Source organism: Dermacentor andersoni, chromosome 1 (genome assembly GCF_023375885.2).
Source record: "Dermacentor andersoni chromosome 1, qqDerAnde1_hic_scaffold, whole genome shotgun sequence".
Classification (NCBI taxonomy): Eukaryota; Metazoa; Arthropoda; class Arachnida; order Ixodida; family Ixodidae; genus Dermacentor; species Dermacentor andersoni.
The window spans coordinates 89,672,347-89,688,710 of record NC_092814.1 but is presented as its reverse complement, the minus strand read 5'-3'; the positions used below and the strand labels follow the sequence as shown (position 1 = coordinate 89,688,710).

Sequence of the window (16,364 nt, the reverse complement as noted above, 5' to 3'; positions counted from 1 at the left end):
TGTGTGCATATTGTGTTTTAGCCATAATTCATCAGTTTTTGGCACTTCAAGGAGTCTTGAAAAATTAGTTTGGCGAGAGATATTGTCAGAAGTGGCCTTCAATGTACATTGCACTTCTTAAATTGGAGAACACAAAAATGTGTGCTTTGGCTGATTCGGGCACATGTTATGACAGCAGCAATAAAGACTGCAGGCTGTCACGAGTTACTCGATTCATAGCTACGACTGCAGCACTATTTTACCATGACTTCGAACTGTTGTTGCATTTGCTCTGGGGCGACTTTCTTTTAAAAATAATTTGTATGTTTATTTGATGTAGAGTGAAACTTCATTTGCATTCCTTCAGAGTCGCTTTTTCCCATTATGGTTTCAACAAGGTACCGTATGTGCACGTATATATAGCATGATCACAAATATAATGCAAGGGGGAACTTTCAGTCTCTCCAAAAAAAAAAAGAAAAATATATTATCATTATACAAGTTATGATGCAGCATACATTACAAGGCTGGAAATTTCTAAATAAAACCCGCATTATATTCGTGCAAATGTGCTAAATTTGTGTATGCACTACGCGAAATCCTTCCCAGTGCACAGAACAATTTTTACTCGGACAACTGTGGTATCAACTTTGTTCATTTGCTATTTCCCCACAGCCTACGTGAAAATTCCTATCCTTAACTAAGTGCTGGAAATGGCATCGGCTAGCTTGGATCAAGCAGCTACATTAAGTTTGCTTTCACAAAGGAGCTAACTGAGCGAGTGTTCAGACATGCGGAAAGCTGTCGACATTTGATGCCCTGATACTCATCCCAAAAAAGCCCTACAGAAACTCGCCAGACTCCAATGACTCATTTATTCCCTGAACTATATTAATACAAACAGGAAATCTGAGCCTCTGACTTCTTGATATGTCTAGGGAATCCCATACAATCTCAAAGACACTAAGACAGCTGCAGTACAATCAAAAGAACTGAAAATTTCTGGACAGTGCTAAGAATCTTTCACAAAATCTGAAGAAGCATGAAGCTTGCATATAGTGGAAGGTGTGCTGTCTACAGCATGCCTGCTTGGCAAGCCGGAGGTGGCCTGCACTTTACACCTGGAGGATTTTTTATTTTTTTTTTAGTCTAGCTATTTTTGGTAACTGCAATTTCTTGTGCCTAACCATTTTCATGATCCAGTCCCGAAGATAGTGCAGTCTAACATAATGCTAAAAACTGCACTGTGGTAAAGTACCACCATGCAATACACCTCTGGTTGCAGATGCTGCATGGGGTTCTGAACTGCCCCTTCAAGAAGAGGCACTCGAAGTACCGGTCGGCTCCCGCATACGAGTAATGCAGTGTGGTAAGGAGAATGCTATCCTTAGCACACAGTGCAATGTAGTGCCACAAATAAGCACCTCCAAAAGCATGCTAAACACCTTCTTGGATAGCAACCGAAGATTGTTCTTTCATAAAACATTTTTTCAGTTTCCCGCATTTGCTTTACAAATCCACAACTTTTGCAGAAAGCATTTGCAGCAAAGTGACACTGATAGAGCAGAGGAAGTGTATATTACAGCACATGTACACAAATGCAGGAGGCACTCCGTTTTGATCACGGTGTGCACTGCTGTGGTACAGTGCACAAGGTGAGCCTGACTAAACCATCGGCATTTGCCAATATACCTATATAGACCATATATGGTGCAAGAAAGTCGCTTCCCGCTCATACCGGTTAGTCTGTATTTGCATTTTAAACAACTTAAACATTGAACTGGTGCACCTATGTGGTCACATGGCTTTGGCACAGCTAGCTTGAGCAATGTGCTACTTTATGCAACCTTCGTATGCAATATGCCTTGTTTATGCATCGCTGTAAAATTTATAACAACCATACCTAGCACAAACCAAGCCACAAGCAAGTTGGTTCCAACTGTCGCCTTTTAATGCATTTTGGAACCCATTTTCAAATTTCTGTAGTGACAGTAAGAGAGAGAGGCCGAAATAAACCCTCTTCGTAATTGTAAAAGTAACGTTCTGACACGACTGTTTGCCATGGCTGTGCATGTCCTCTCGTCTCCCTTGTGCTTAAGGTTTATTAGCCAAGTGCAAAAAGTATACACATTTCGCACTTCATTTATATTTGAACAATGACCAGTGCCATTATTAGCTGAGCAAATGTATAATGTGGCTAAGTATGTTGGTGAATCAGGAAAGGAGTCTACTAGCTGTGTTGGTACCCCTTTCAAAATGCTGTGCTACAGCAGCAGTCCCTGGGGCTGCTGCTGTGGCATTATGCATTCTATATTCAAGACAGAACTTGCGTTTATGTAGACATTTTATTTGAGTGCTCACAATAGCTGCAGAATGTAACAGCACATGGTGTATACATAAAGCCCTTATACATTTTTGTATATATGTATATATAACAATGCAGTCCTGCGTAGTAAACATATCTAATTAACAAAACAAAAATAGCTTTTCAACACATGGAGCAGCAACAACTCAAACTATAATTAGTAATTGACATTAGGCTCTAAATAAATGTAATCTTTCATGATTGTACACTGCGTAGTGTCTCAAGTACTGTCAAGCCTTTCTTGTATAAAATGAACTGCATATAAAGTTTTTTTTTCATGCTTCAGTTGTTAACAGCACCAAATAAACAATGCTTATGCAATGCATAACAGGCATTTTAAATAAAATGGGCGGTCAGATTTCACCACATTCTGTTCAGAAAAAATGTGCAACTGCTCGCTCCTCTTCAACACAAACAATGGCAGTGTATCCATTGAAGAATAGGCCGTTTCAAAGCAATACAAGCAAAATAAATATCAACAGAGAGAAAGGCCATGTTATCCGGCAGTTTACAGTTATCAAATACTACTATGATTCTTGCATTTGTTAAGGCTGCTTCTTACAGTGGCAAATGGTTCAGCAAAAATAGCTTTTGGTACTCATGGCTGTGGTGTTGCAGGCTGTCATGTCCTTAGAATAAGCGAGTCTTCTTTTGGCTATAATTTACTGAGACATCAAACAAGTATTGCTTTTAAATGGGTGCAACATGACTGATGAATATTATTTTGATGATGTAACCCCCTCTTAAAAATGGTACGCATATGAAACAATATTAATGAAACTCAGGACAACAGTTCCAACCAAAAAGGCAATCTCCTCTGAAGTATACAGGTGCAAGCATACATGAAGCATTGTTGAAGTAGTCCCTGAGGTATCTCAGTGTATCTTCAAATTTAGGTTTTGCCGTTACATATATATATGTATACATAATCTTGATTTCTTATTTTTATTCATTTGCAGAGTGAAGTGCGGGTCACGAAAAAACACCATCAAAACTTGTATTTTGTAATGCTCTGTTTCATAATGCTCTGTTTCAATCCACTTATTCTTCATAACAAGTGGCCAAACCCAGCGATAATGGTGGTGCTGCGGCATCCGAGCTAATAACCAACAGCGAAAAGAATGGAAAATGAAAAGAAACATACTTTGTTCAAGACAATGCCCAGATAAATTGTACACTTTAATCCCAACACAGTATTCCGTGGCTCACCCTGGTTTAAGCAAAACAAGGGACTGTAGCCATTAAAGCTTGGGCATGTACAAGCATAAGCTACTTTCAAGTGTGCTGACAAACTCCACTTCTCTCCATCTTTTTCTTTGTTCTGCGCAGCCAATAATATCCCTCTCATACCAAATAAGCTCATCCTGAGGGAGACTTTATTTTCTTGCCTCCGAGATGTTCATGAAATACAACATTGGAAAAATTTTTTGTCAGACATTCTCACAAACAATGCAAGGTAGTTAAGGATCACAGGATTCAAATGCCCAATGTATTGTGCATGAACTATACCTTTTTGCCCCTTGAAACAATGGCAATCTCATGGTATCTCAGACAATGGTAAAAGATAAAACCACATTTCAATCAGCCAAGGATGAACATGCCCTATTTCACAAGGAAATCTGCACAGCATTAAGAAAATAAAAGGTTTGGACGAAAAAGAGCTCACAGGCCTACATCACAGGACACGAGCAAATCTGCAACTTCTTGAAGCAAGCTCAGTGGTGTCTCATGGAATAATTTTTTCCTGAGCCTGGCAACACTGCCTTGGGAAAAGGCAGTGTGGCAGCTTTGGGCTGTCAAGACAAGGAGGAGGCGGTTCAGAAAGCAGCTGCTACAGAGCGAGCCATGAGGAGACAACACCAACAAGCGCAGCTATCATGCCCCCTTGGGGAGCAGAGGGTCAGGGTAAGGGGAAGGGAGCAGGCTGAGAACTGCAGCACAGAGCTCAGGCAGCACCTCCACCAGCATTCTTGAGGAAGTTGCCCAGGAAATTTTTGACAGCGCTAGTGATGAGCTGCTTGACCATTGCATTCTCAGTGATGAGCTTCAGCAGCGCCTGTGGGTCCTTGAAATCTCCAAATTTGGAGATGGTGCTCTGGATGGTGTCAGCCAAGTTGTCCTTCTCCTTCTCGGGCAGCTCTCGGATCACATCAGCAGCCGGGCGCATCTCCGCCTCCTTTCCACTGCTGCCACTGTCCTTGCTGTCCTTGCCATCCTTGGACCCACCACCAAACATGCTCCCTGCACACACACAGATCACTAGGTTACTTGGGCACTACCATAGCAGACCTGTAGTAGTCTCATCTAAACTGTACATCTGAACCCCAGCAATACAGAGAACCCAAAAGATCAAACCCAAGAGGTACTAAGTCAGCCCTTCACTGTTCTTACTGCAGATTGATTCAGCAAGACTGAAAATTGTGCCACTACTTACAGACAGCTGCACGAAGCGAGGCGTATAATAGCTGTTCATGAGCCTCTGATGCTCCACACAAGTGACTAAGTTGTGAAGTGACGAAGGGGTAGTGATAGAAACTTATTACCTTTGTCACTTGATATATATGGCAACTTACCATTACTCCTAAAAAGAACTTTACTTACTCATAGGTAAATTTACTCATGGATGGATGAATAATGTAAGTATGCTCTTTGAAATGGGGTGGTGGCAAGTGACCAAGCTCGTTCTTTTTGCCTTTCTGCCAAGATCCGCAGCTCGTGGTAACAAAATATTGAATGTTTATGAAAGTGCTTCTTGCAAGTGTGGCTGCTGTTGCAATCTGCATACCAGCCCAGTGGATGGCAAGTTGTCATCCAATGGCTGCCTCAACGACAGAAAGATCCCTAGATAAGTTGTACAGTAAACTTCTGTTAATTCGACTCTGGTTAATTCAATTTTTTGGTTATTTGGATCCCGGCTGAAGGTCCTGAACCAAGCCCATGCAATTCTATGGCACCAAACCTTCGTTATTTTGATCCTAAAATTGGCCTTCACTAGATCATTCAAACTTGACCAGTCAGCACGCACGTCTGACCCCTATGGTGACCCCAATAGCGAACCCTTTAGTAGCAGCATCTTTCTCGGCGAAGCTTGGAAGACTGAACGCATTGCACATGTTATCTCTCGTCAAAAACGCCTGGCCTGCCCTAGAAATATTTTCTAGCAATAAGCGTAGCTCAGTGTCCGATTACAGTATTCGCTTGATTCTAACACACCTTTTTCCTTCTTTTCGTGAGAATTGGGCCGAAAATTGCCTGTGCAGTGCAATTCGAAAATTGCCTGTGCAGTGCAATTGGCCACAATACCAAAACATTCGTCTTTGCAACGTTCGTATGCTTTAGCGCTTGACAAGTATTGCGGCGAAGCTGACTTAGGAAACCGCCCCCCCCCCCCCCCCCATTGCGCAACAAATTTTCTTGCAAAAAAATCGGGTGCACGTTAGATTTTTACTTTGTTTAGGAGATTTACCGCCATTTTTACGTCAGTTTTCTACTTTGGCCACACAGAAAGTGAGCGCGTGTTTGATTCGGTGGTGCGTTAAAATCGGGCAAAAAACTACCAAATGAGCCAGTGTTGTTTTTTGGCACTTTTCCGGCACCTTACTTAATTCGACCCACCGGATAATTCGATCAATTTCATTGGTCCCATGACGGCAATATTAACGGAAGCCGACATAGGGCAACAGCGCCACGGTTTTCAACAACGGCGTCGCCAATAAACACGAAAACTGTGCGCACCCATTATCTCAACTGCGCCGAGCTTTGCACAGCACACATGGACAGACGCAAGCAGATGGGGAGTGCAGTGTCGCGCTGCTGCTGTTTCACCAATCATAGCCTCGCCAATGCATCCCGGAAAAGATTTTTCATATAAGCTACGGAAGGTATTCCTGGTCGTCAAAATTTGCGGCTCTATTAGAGTTGTTTCGGCCGTCGTCACCTAGGCCGACCAGCCTTGAAGCAGCAGAAATCGCGCTGCCGCGAGTACGCTAGCCACAAGAGGACGTTGCTCAACAATGGATGAACCGTGTTGCGCAACGGCTTGCTCCGCGTCGCCCGCCGCTCAAGGCCGCGACGGTGGGGCTTCACACCTACTGTGACATGCGTGCGATGCGCAGAGAGCGCTCGGAGATTCGAATCGGGCACAGTGGCGTAAATCGAGCGGAGCAGATGTCACACAGACGGCTGCGGCAAGGGCGTGAAGCTTTTGCTGATGGTAGCGAACCGATCACCTCTGAAACCCTCTCTATATATACATACGTTTCTAACAATCCACCTCTCGTGTAGCCAACAGTGAATTTGCGCCTTCACAGCCGCTTTAAGCGCACTACTTTGTTACGACTTATCCCCCAACAATGATCATCATCAATCGCACACGATTCCTTTATGTGGATGGTCTTTTTTGTTTCCTCATGGTGATACGCGCATGCCGTACGTGACCCGACGACGATTATTGCCAACAGGAAATACCTTAATTGAGCCTTTTTAATAAAAAGTTTTAGGGCACATCATTTTCTTCGGACGTGGAACCATTTTTCAAGGGCCGCTTTTATCTTCCGGGTGCTCAATGCTGCGCAAAAATATCAGTCAAAGAATATAGCAATCCATTAACGACTGCATCGCCGATTAACAAAGGCGTAATTGTCATCAGTAGGGCTGATCTCACGTCAACGAAATCTACTGGCATCGGAGCCACTGCAAGGGCTATTTGCCATATAGACGATTAACAACAAGCTGGCTTTATATCAAAAGCGACTTGAAGGGTCGACCGAACCCATTGTGTGCAAGATTACATAGGCTTTTAACCCCGAACACGCACAGTTGAACATTTTTGTTGCGCAGGGTATGCACAAAGTGCAGCCGTGTTGATGTGCCGATGCCGAGAAAACTTCCGTTTGTCGCGAACGTGGTGATTTTAATCGCTTATCTGCCGGCCCCTATGCTACGGGAGTACGCATACTTGGTTCTTCAAGACCTCAAACATATCCAGCGCTTCAGAAAAAAGAAAAAGAAAAACAGCATAGAAGAACAGGGAAAGAAACGACAGGAGAGTGCAGTCGTCTTTCTCTCTCCCTCTCTGTTGTTCTACGGTGTTTATCTCCTGAAGCGCTGGAAATGTCTGATGTCGAAGTTCCAACTAGCTTCTTCAAGAGTGACGTCCTTTTAAGTGCACAATAATATGGCTGTACAAATACGCAATTCCTATGTATTGAAACAACCAACATAATGGAGCGGCGTTGATGTTTAATTGCCGAGAGCGACTCCTTTTCTATGCGGCGCGCGTGCCAGTCGGCCATAGACGGGTGCGCGTGCAGTGCTTTCGAACGCAAGCATCTGCAATCTCATTTGCCGAGACTACTACGCTTCGCTGGTCGGGTTTCACTATTTCCAAGCTCCCACTCATGTGTTTCCCGCGACAAAAGGTGAGTTCTCAAAGGGTTTTCACATCCTTTTCTGGGACGTCAGTGTGTCTCTGTCCTAGACCAAGGTTGGGGCTGTAAGAGGTCTACATCCTCAGGCTTCAGAAGGACAACAGTGTCCACAGCCGCTGCTCATTGAACCGAGACCGTGGATATACTCGTGTGTAGACACCGCTTAATTGCGTCTCGCGTTCTTCAGACCAGACATTCAGGAAAGCAGCTGCTGTGACATCGAATCAAGCATGATGAGGCCGGCAGAGTTAAGTGCAACCGCCAGACATCCAGGAATGCAGCTGCTATGGCATCGAATCAAGCATGATGGGACCGGCAAAGTGAAGTGCAAAGCGCGTTTCAAACCGCACAGCCCTGACCGTTCAGAGACCGTGGCAAATTGCCAGCCGCAGTAGTCATCCAGCACTAAGAAATTTGGTGGACGAAGCTATCGCCTGTCATCCTATGTATTCCGCAGATTGAAAGAACCGAACACCTCTTCTCACGCAAGCTTTATAATTCAGAAGATATATCATTCCCTTCAATCACAGTGTGCACAGATGTGCGTAACATATGCTGTGATATTATGCATTTAAAAAATAATAAACGAGTTCGTAAGTGTACGTTACCAACAAGCAACAATAGAGAGTTTTAGAATAGGGGCCCCAATATTTTGGGGCCCCAAAGAGCTTTGCGGGTGTTAGCGTTGGGGCACGCAGGAGTGAAGAGTTTTAGAATAGCGCTTTGCGTTTGCAGATAGCGTCTTGCGCTGACAGCGCCACTACGGCGTCTAAGAAAAACGATTAAAAATAATTAAATAAAATATACCATCTTATGATATGAATAGTAATTTTGACTTGCGTGTATTCGCGTTTAATTACAATTTAGAGGTTATTCTTCAAGCAGCAAACAATTAGTTGTGCTTAGTTTGGAGCAACAAAACCACCTTTACGTGCCTTCACCAGCCAAGCTTAGCCGTGTTAGGCCTACGAGCCATAAAATCCACGCTCGAATTCGGAATCAGCGGCGTCTAATGAATCAATCTTGATAACACACGCTAGTTGAGAGAAAGCGATAACTGCAGTCACTTCTCCTAGCTTGCGAACTTCACGCATTACCGCGAATCGAACCCAGTTTGGTGCTAGGTTAGAGCCGTCGCTTCGATGGGTGCCGCCATGTTTGTTGACGCAAAGCTTTTGGGAACGCTATTTGAGCTCCCGCTAAATCGGTGAAATAGCGTTCCCAACGCAAAACCCAAATGCAGTTTGCGTCTCGCGCATGCGCAGTGGCTTGGACGCTATTTCTTTGGGGCCCCAAAACGTTTGGGGCCCCTATTCTAAAACTCTCTAATCTGTTCCAATGTGCAGGCTTTATAATTCGGGTTGGGTTTCGTAAAACCGATATGTTGTGATGCGTTTCTTTTTTTTTTTTTTTTGAACAGGTAACTTCTTAACAGGTTTTTTTTTTTTTCTTTTACGCGTGGCCGCTTTGTATGCCCCCCGTAAACACATCCCCGTTCGGCGAGTCAGAATACACTCCCTGCTGATACTACAAAAATGGGTTTTTACGTGCTAAAACCGCGATCTGATCATGAGGCACGCCGTGGCGGGGGACTGCAGATTAATTTTGACAGATTAATTTTGACCGCCTGGGTTTTTAACGTGCACCTAAATATAAATACACAGGTGTTTTTGCATTTCGTCCCCATCGAAATGCGGCCACCGCGGCTGGGGACTCATTGGTGCAGCGGCGTCGAGCAAGACCGAGTTCTTTTCCGGGTTTCGTCACCACGGCACCTGCTCGCTAACTTAGCCGACTCCACACCCTCCCCCACTACTTGGATCGGCACATCACTGTGATCCAGCCACGTGCACGCTGTTCCCGCGCAACGTGGCACTAGTCAAGTTTCGTTTCTATCCCAATGGTCCGTTCCTGCAGCGGCGGTGGCGTAACTGAGCGAACGAGCACAACAGTCTAGGATGAAAGAGAATAGCGGGGCGCCGCCTGGTGCCGCGCACAACGTGTTCTGCGACGATCGCTATGAGATGGCGCCAGAGTACCGCGCGTCATCTGTTCTCTATCTTCGGTCACAGCTTTTCATCGGCTAGCTAACAGATGTTAAACGTTATCCCTTGACGCACGACGCGCCATCATGTATCAGAAGTTTCTCGAATGTTATCGATAGTTCTATCCGTTTGCTGTTGTCACCAAAGCTTTTTGTAATCCGATTCTACGCGTGACGCGAATTGTACTTTCTGGAAGCCATGCGGGCACCACGGATTACTCTGGCACCTTCGACGAGCCATATATAAAAGCTGGCGCGCTTGACCCTCAGATCAGATTTCCGACAGTCGCCGTCTCTGCTCGCCGCTATCGTTGTGCTGGAGTACTCTCGTTACTTGTATTGCAACGCTTCGCTCCGTTTGCAACGTGCCGCACGAGACATTGTCCGCGCCTGCAAAGTCGCAAAATGAAAACACGTATATGATCTGCGCTCAAATTTCGCATCAGAGTATCGTAATCACCGGTCCTTTTTTTTTTAATTGGTCTAAAACCCATCATAGCATTGATGGGACAGGCGTTCTCTCGCCTTTTCAATAATATTTCGGATTCAAATTGGCTGGCAACGCCTGCGAAATGCACAGCTGTCTGCAGAGCGAAAACAGCTGCACAACAGCTTTTAATCTTGCCGTGCTGCGTGGGAGTACTAGTTTTGAAAATTTAGCCAACGCGGGGATTTTAGCTTGCAGCTGCAGACAAGCCGCTGAACGAGTTCTTCCCCATCCCCTTAATTGCTGAATGCGAATGCCTCACGTCAGTCCGTTTTCGAAACGATTCGAGCTCTTCCGTGATTCGTGAAATGTGACTCAGATACAGGTGCAACTTTCAAGCCAGCGCGTTCTTGCAACACCCTCTAGAGACCCTCGCCACCTCCTCGCCGCTGAGGCAGCCGCAAGGCGCGATGCGCAGCGCACGCACAATAAGCGGCGCCCCTTTATCGTCCACGTTATCGCCGAAATGTGGCATCACACGGCGTGCGGAATGCGGTGCTCGAGGCCATTCCGGAAAGTTTCGTGGACAGCATCGTTGCGTCGCTTAAGCCGCGCCTTTTCATCCTCCTCTCTGTCCTTGTCGCATAGCGGACATCATATACCTATATAGCCGTCAGTCACACACTGCGCGCATGCGGCGTTATCTTAAATCATAGGAGCGTTTGTACTATCCGCAAGGTTAGCTGGTTACGTTTGTTTGTAGTTTAGCCTGGGCTTGTTTACAGCAAGAAGAGTTTGGGAGACAATGGCGCTTCTTCATACGGAAACACGATACAAACGAAACGCCATAGGCACGGGCGGGGCTCCTACAAGCCTGTAGCAACGTGGTCACCTCCTTCCCCAACGTGATGCGTTCGATCCTTTTTTTTTTGTGTGTGTGTGTGTGTGTACTGTAGTATATGGAATAGCATTCCGCAGCAAGATTTCGTAATACCTGCTCTATGTGGCCAATATCAAGCTGTCGTGCACCCGGGTTCAGTGAAGCATTTTCAGCTCCGCGATTACCATGGCAACCGACGCCGAAATATGTGCGCGCACTCGTTCACAGAGAGAACTGACTACGTCAATTATACGACGGAACAATGCAGCTTTGAAATGACGCTAATGCCAGCCCACGACTTATGATCTTTCAAGCAGAAATGAGCAGGAAGAAAACTCAATACGCGTTATGCTCAATGTGCGCGTTCATGTAACAGGTGCATCCTTATGGGCCAAGGCAGCCAAGGCAACACCGCAATCCGCGCCCCTCCGATACGAAGAAATAGTGCAAAGAAACCGGCAATGTTCCTCAAGTGTCGTCTAACTTGTATTACAAAATTTATACTGGACTTTCTCGTCTTCACATTCTCGTCTTCACACGAAGGAGCATGCACAATATGGTCTTAAAACACATTCGTAATAGTAAATAGAAAACTATGTTGCAAGAGAATAACTGCCATATGGTTATGCCAACACAAACTGATCTTTAAACTATCGAACGACGAATGCGCGCACCCGATGGTGCGGACTATTTTTTTAGACGCGGAAGACCCAGAGGTGCGTTGTTAGTCTCCCGGTCGCATTTTGCAGGCCGGTAGTTCAGCGCTAAGGGCTAAAGGGCAAAAAATAATAAAACAAAAAGCCTCTCCTGATACAGTGAAAGCTACAGAATCTATTACGACCGAATACAAATGGGATAAATTGATAAAGTGGCAACACGATTAAACTTCGGCTCCAAACCGTCAATGGAAAAAGCGAAGCGAGGCCACCAGATATGACAGGGCGTGTCCACACCGGTGCTTCTGGCGTCCGCCCTGTGGTCAGAACAGAACCGCGCCAGATACATGGTGTTAAAACGCAGACATTCGCGGATTTAGTTAAGTAAGAATGAACTCATATCTCTCACTGAAAACGCACCGAAGATGCTCGTGCGCCAATACCAAGGTCACGAGGCGCGAGCAAATTACGTTGATCTGCAACTTTGGAATGTTAGACGCAGCATGCACGACTAACAACTGAATTCAGTGGTGCTACTATCCGCAATTACCACCCGCGCTCTAGAAACAAAAAGTGAACGTGTAACGAGATACGAACCAAATCCGCCCAGCTTGTTGAGCATCTTGCCACCGATAGCTGAACCGGCGCTCTTCGCGAGGTTCTTCTTGGCGTCATCGTCTCCAGAGGCTGCAACTTTGATATTCTCATCGGTACAGAGCTGGCAGAGGATGTCCTCCAACTCCTTAGTACTCAGCTTGTCCAGATGAGCCATGTCTGACGCCGGAAATAACGACTGGGAGAAGCTCACCACGAAGTGCTGCTGCGCGCGTACAACTGAGGCGTCCGGGCTGTGCGGAGGAATCAATCGGCCTTGACACAAAAACTGCGCCAATGCGGCAGCAGAAAGCGCCCGGAAAAAGACACAGTTGTTTTGTTTGTGAAGTTTTGGATGCTATGTTTTCGATAAGTAAACATTATGTATGCGTAAAAGAAATATATGATAGCGGTTAAATAATAAATCAGTGTTATATAGTCTATTTTGCGTATATATTGTCAAACGTTTTTTGGAAACCACATTAAACGTCACGTCCGGCAAAAATTGAACTTCCGGAAAAGCTTTTTTTTTCTGTTGTTTCTGTTACTAGCGGCCATAGAGTTTCTCACTACTAGCGACCCTCTCTGTTTTTCTGTTTTCACTGTTGTTTTTTCGCCGCCATAAGAGCTCCAGGGAGCGTGCGTCATCACGTGACCTACGATCAGCTGGTCGACGCCGATTGGTTGCCCAGGGCACTGACGGCCAATCGTAGCGTCCCCCCTTGACAACTGTCGAGCGCTCAGCAACAACAACAATAGCAAAAAGTTGCCTCAGCTGTGTGTTCACTGTGCAAGGGTCGCTAGCTGGACGTAAGGCTTTGTTGTGGTACCCACTGACGTTATTTTACAAGTACTAAATGTATTGTAAGTCCTCCTGCTGACCAGAGTCATCGTCTGCCATCGCCAGGAACACCATCTTGACAAGGGTGAGTCCATACAGTTAACATTTCTCAGTAACGGCTCGGAGGTGACCGCTACAGTTGGGTCATCCGAAGGTCCACACGGTTATTTTCATCGCGGTGCTTTGTATCCAGCCCTGATTTCGACTGGCCCAACGCTCCGGCAATCGCCAGCACTTTAGCTATAAAGTTTTTGTCATGGATGGAGCGGAAATCTGTTTTCATTCTGCAGCCAAAAGGTACATTGCATGATCTTAGTAGCTTGTTTGTGTCTTGTGTATACGCGGTATTGCATTTGTTTTCAATGTCATGAATGCCCTTGATTCAAATGCAAGAATGAAGCGCTGTTCGTTCTTTGTTTTTACCCCGCGTCAGTGCATTTACCAGCGCCATATAACCGCGAGTGGCTCCGCGCGGAGAGCGCCAATGGATTAGCCCCGGAGCAGCTCGGCTGTTATGGGAGGAAGAAGGGGGTTCCGGGGCGTTCCCTGTTCGCGCAGCCAGCCTTGGCGATGCTGCCCCAGCAGACGGCTCCGTGCCCGTCGCGAACGGGGGCAGGCTGGCCTACTCGGCGCACGCACTTTCGCGCAGCTAGGTGTACTATTCTCGCCGCCCAGTATCTCCATCAGCCACCACCGAGGCCTCGGCGGCACAATAATAATTGGGCTTGCATACACATATACAATCCCGTTGCTGCGGAGACCTGGCACTCGAACGACCCGAACGGGCTCTTTCTTGTCCAACGCGCAGCTGATACACTGCGGCGCGCGTCATTTGCAGCCCGTTCACGGAAGCGACTTGGAGAGAGCCACTAGCTCGCTTATCGACATCTCGACATCACTCCAAGCGCGGTTTGGTTTGGGAGCGCGCTGCAGTGTGATACACGGGAGTGGGAGTGGGAGAGGGCTATCGTGCACCCACCACCACCGTTGCTTGGTTTCACTCATTCGGGTTTCATTACGTCAGTGCCTGCGCGCATTCCCTTGTTCCCTGCCTATGGCGGGTTATTTCCGAGTATATGCGGGCTGCGCGCTTTCGGCCCCCTATTTCGGGAGGCTATATATTGTACACTGGCGTGCTTGTGGGCTCGACGAGCAGCGTGCCCCTTCGACTTTGCATGACAGTTGCAAGGTCGCGTAGCGCGCGAACGCCGTAGCAACTGGCCCCGCTTCAGCTGAGTGCGCTTTCGTGGACACAGCGTACCCCCCACCCTCTGCTTTCAGCAATGACGCGGCCGTCACTGTACCGTACGTGGAACGACTGACTCAGGCAACGAGAGAATTAACACGGCCTGGTTAACCGACTGCGTGAAAATTATAATGGCTAGATGCTATATACGCCGTCTATCGTGGTCCCTGATTCACTGCACCGACGGCAGGAATTCCTGCCTTGCTTGTTTGCAACTGCTGTCGGAGCGCGTCGAGACATGCCCTGGCGGCCTTGTGTACTACCCCGTGACATGTGCAGTTTGTGGTCCACTTTATCCAGTACCACTATTAAGTAGTGGCAGTACTTGCATGGAGTTACTGCCGTACGCAGTAAACAGGACGGCGAGAGGCGACAAACTATTAGCGGGGCAGAACTGGCTGCATTTGAAGCTGCCGCAGCTCGGGCTTCGTTGCATAGCACAAAAGCTCTGCGGGAAACAGTGCTGCCTTGGTGTGGTTGCTTCACACAGCACTCGACGTCGTGCGCTAGTGTCAGCTAAATGTTTTTCGCCGTGGTCAAGCGATAGCACTTGGTACGTATAAATTTGTAAACCCGATGACCTTTCAGAAAGTTAAACGAACAGTTGCAGCACTTGTTTTGCGTATCTCAAGCAGTTGACTGTGGGTACATTGGAAGCAAACTGGCGGCGATATGTTTTGCAGCAGCGCCGTCAAGCGTATTGCGCGCGTTTTAATGGCCTACCGGCGGGCCTGTGCTCATGTTTGACACTGCTTCTTGCAGTTCTTAAATTTATCACGGATAGCGAGACATCAGTGCAGGGTATATATCCACGCAAGCCGCTTATCTTGCCAAGCATATCCCTTCGTGGGTGTACGCCCCCTCAGGTTGACCGCGCGCTCCGAGTGGCCTCAGCAGGATGTTGCCAAAGCGTTTTGCCAAACACTGTGCGTTTAGCAAAGGTGTCCCCGCTTTGACCTTGGAGTGTGGAGGGGCAGATTGCCAAGTGAGACTGCAAAGGCCGCTGTGCCGTGCTTATTTTGTGCGACACGCGTTTCTCTTTCGAGACCGCAGTGGTGGTGCGCCAATGAGCCTTCATCTTCGCGTTCGGCTTGAGCCGCGCCCCGCTCATGAAGTGCCACTATTGTGCGAGGAAAGTTTACAAAGCCCATGCACTTTTACTCTGCGAACATATTTTTTTCTCGCTGTTTGTTTTTCTCACTTATCGATAAATGGCGCGTTATTCTGCTTACGATCGACACTTTCTTTTTCCCCCTCACAACGGGATGTAGAAATAAGAGTTCGAAGTAAACTGTGTGCGCGGGCGCAAGGGCGTTGCACATGTACTGCTGAAAGCAAACCTCTCCTGTGGTGCGATTTTCAACGACGTTCATCGTGGGCAGGAAACTTGAAAAAGCTTTATGCTTACATGGATGGTCAATCTTCCGCTTTGAGAACTGTCCAGAAGTTATTTGTTCAGAGAACGCGCTGATCCCGTCAGTTACACTGATCAATGACTGAAGGTTACCGAAAAGCAGCCGTAAGTTGACCTAAAACTGCCCGATGAAATTACAAACATTCCGGAAAGACGTGAAGTTCATTGAGTCTTGATTTTGTTGTAGTTATTCAGCGGCTGCACTTCGTAGTCTCAGAGGCAGAGCTCTGGTTACGCGGAATGTAAATGCAGTGGGGGCCGATCTTAGCGGACATGGAGTCACTTGATCGGCACTCTTTTCCTCGCCCTTTTTGCAAGGCAGTTGGTTTCGTAGACGGAGAAACATGCGTGCCCTTCTCGAGCACAGCTGAGAAAGGAATATGTCGAGCGCGCTGGTGCTTACCGGGCAGTTTATGAAGACTACGTCAAGCGGCACGTCGCTTGAGGCTTTGGCCCCGAGCCAAGCGAGTGAGAGGAAAGGTATATAGA

At 46.8% G+C, this 16,364-nt stretch overlaps 3 protein-coding genes across 5 annotated transcripts in view; 2 read left to right on the top strand and 1 right to left on the bottom strand.

The window, feature by feature from the left end:
* The window catches only part of LOC126544326 (protein C19orf12 homolog), a 30,320-nt gene extending 27,860 nt beyond the window's left edge, over nucleotides 1-2,460 (top strand). The window contains exon 4 of the mRNA XM_055061740.2: nucleotides 1,265-2,460. Within this exon, the coding sequence (XP_054917715.1) occupies nucleotides 1,265-1,638 (374 nt within the window). The 3' untranslated portion in view covers nucleotides 1,639-2,460. The remainder of the gene's footprint in view (nucleotides 1-1,264) is intronic.
* LOC126544325 (uncharacterized) lies at nucleotides 2,306-12,666 on the bottom strand. Its single transcript, XM_050191611.3, has 2 exons — nucleotides 12,378-12,666; nucleotides 2,306-4,585 (listed from the first exon to the last, which is right to left on the bottom strand). Exons 1-2 carry the CDS (start codon nucleotides 12,550-12,552, stop codon nucleotides 4,290-4,292), a joined length of 471 nt encoding a protein of 156 aa, XP_050047568.1. The 5' UTR covers nucleotides 12,553-12,666; the 3' UTR covers nucleotides 2,306-4,289.
* The window catches only part of TP53INP (Tumor protein p53 inducible nuclear protein), a 32,254-nt gene continuing 21,646 nt past the window's right edge, over nucleotides 5,757-16,364 (top strand). Inside the window, exon 1 of one of the 3 annotated variants that reach the window (XM_050191603.2) lies at nucleotides 5,757-7,764. The gene's annotated coding sequence lies outside the window, so the exon portion shown is untranslated. Of the gene's footprint in view, nucleotides 7,765-13,043; nucleotides 13,301-16,364 lie in introns of those variants that run through there. The other 2 variants (XM_050191604.3, XM_050191602.3) reach the window with 2 other exon arrangements.

Coding starts and splice junctions, on each gene's coding strand:
- LOC126544325 (XM_050191611.3), bottom strand. CDS start 12,552: ATGGCTCATCTGGACAAGCTGAGTACTAAGGAGTTGGAGGACATCCTC. Junction 4,586..12,377: donor CAACAAGCTGGGCGGATTTG/GTTCGTATCTCG, acceptor GTGTGTGTGCAG/GGAGCATGTTTGGTGGTGGG.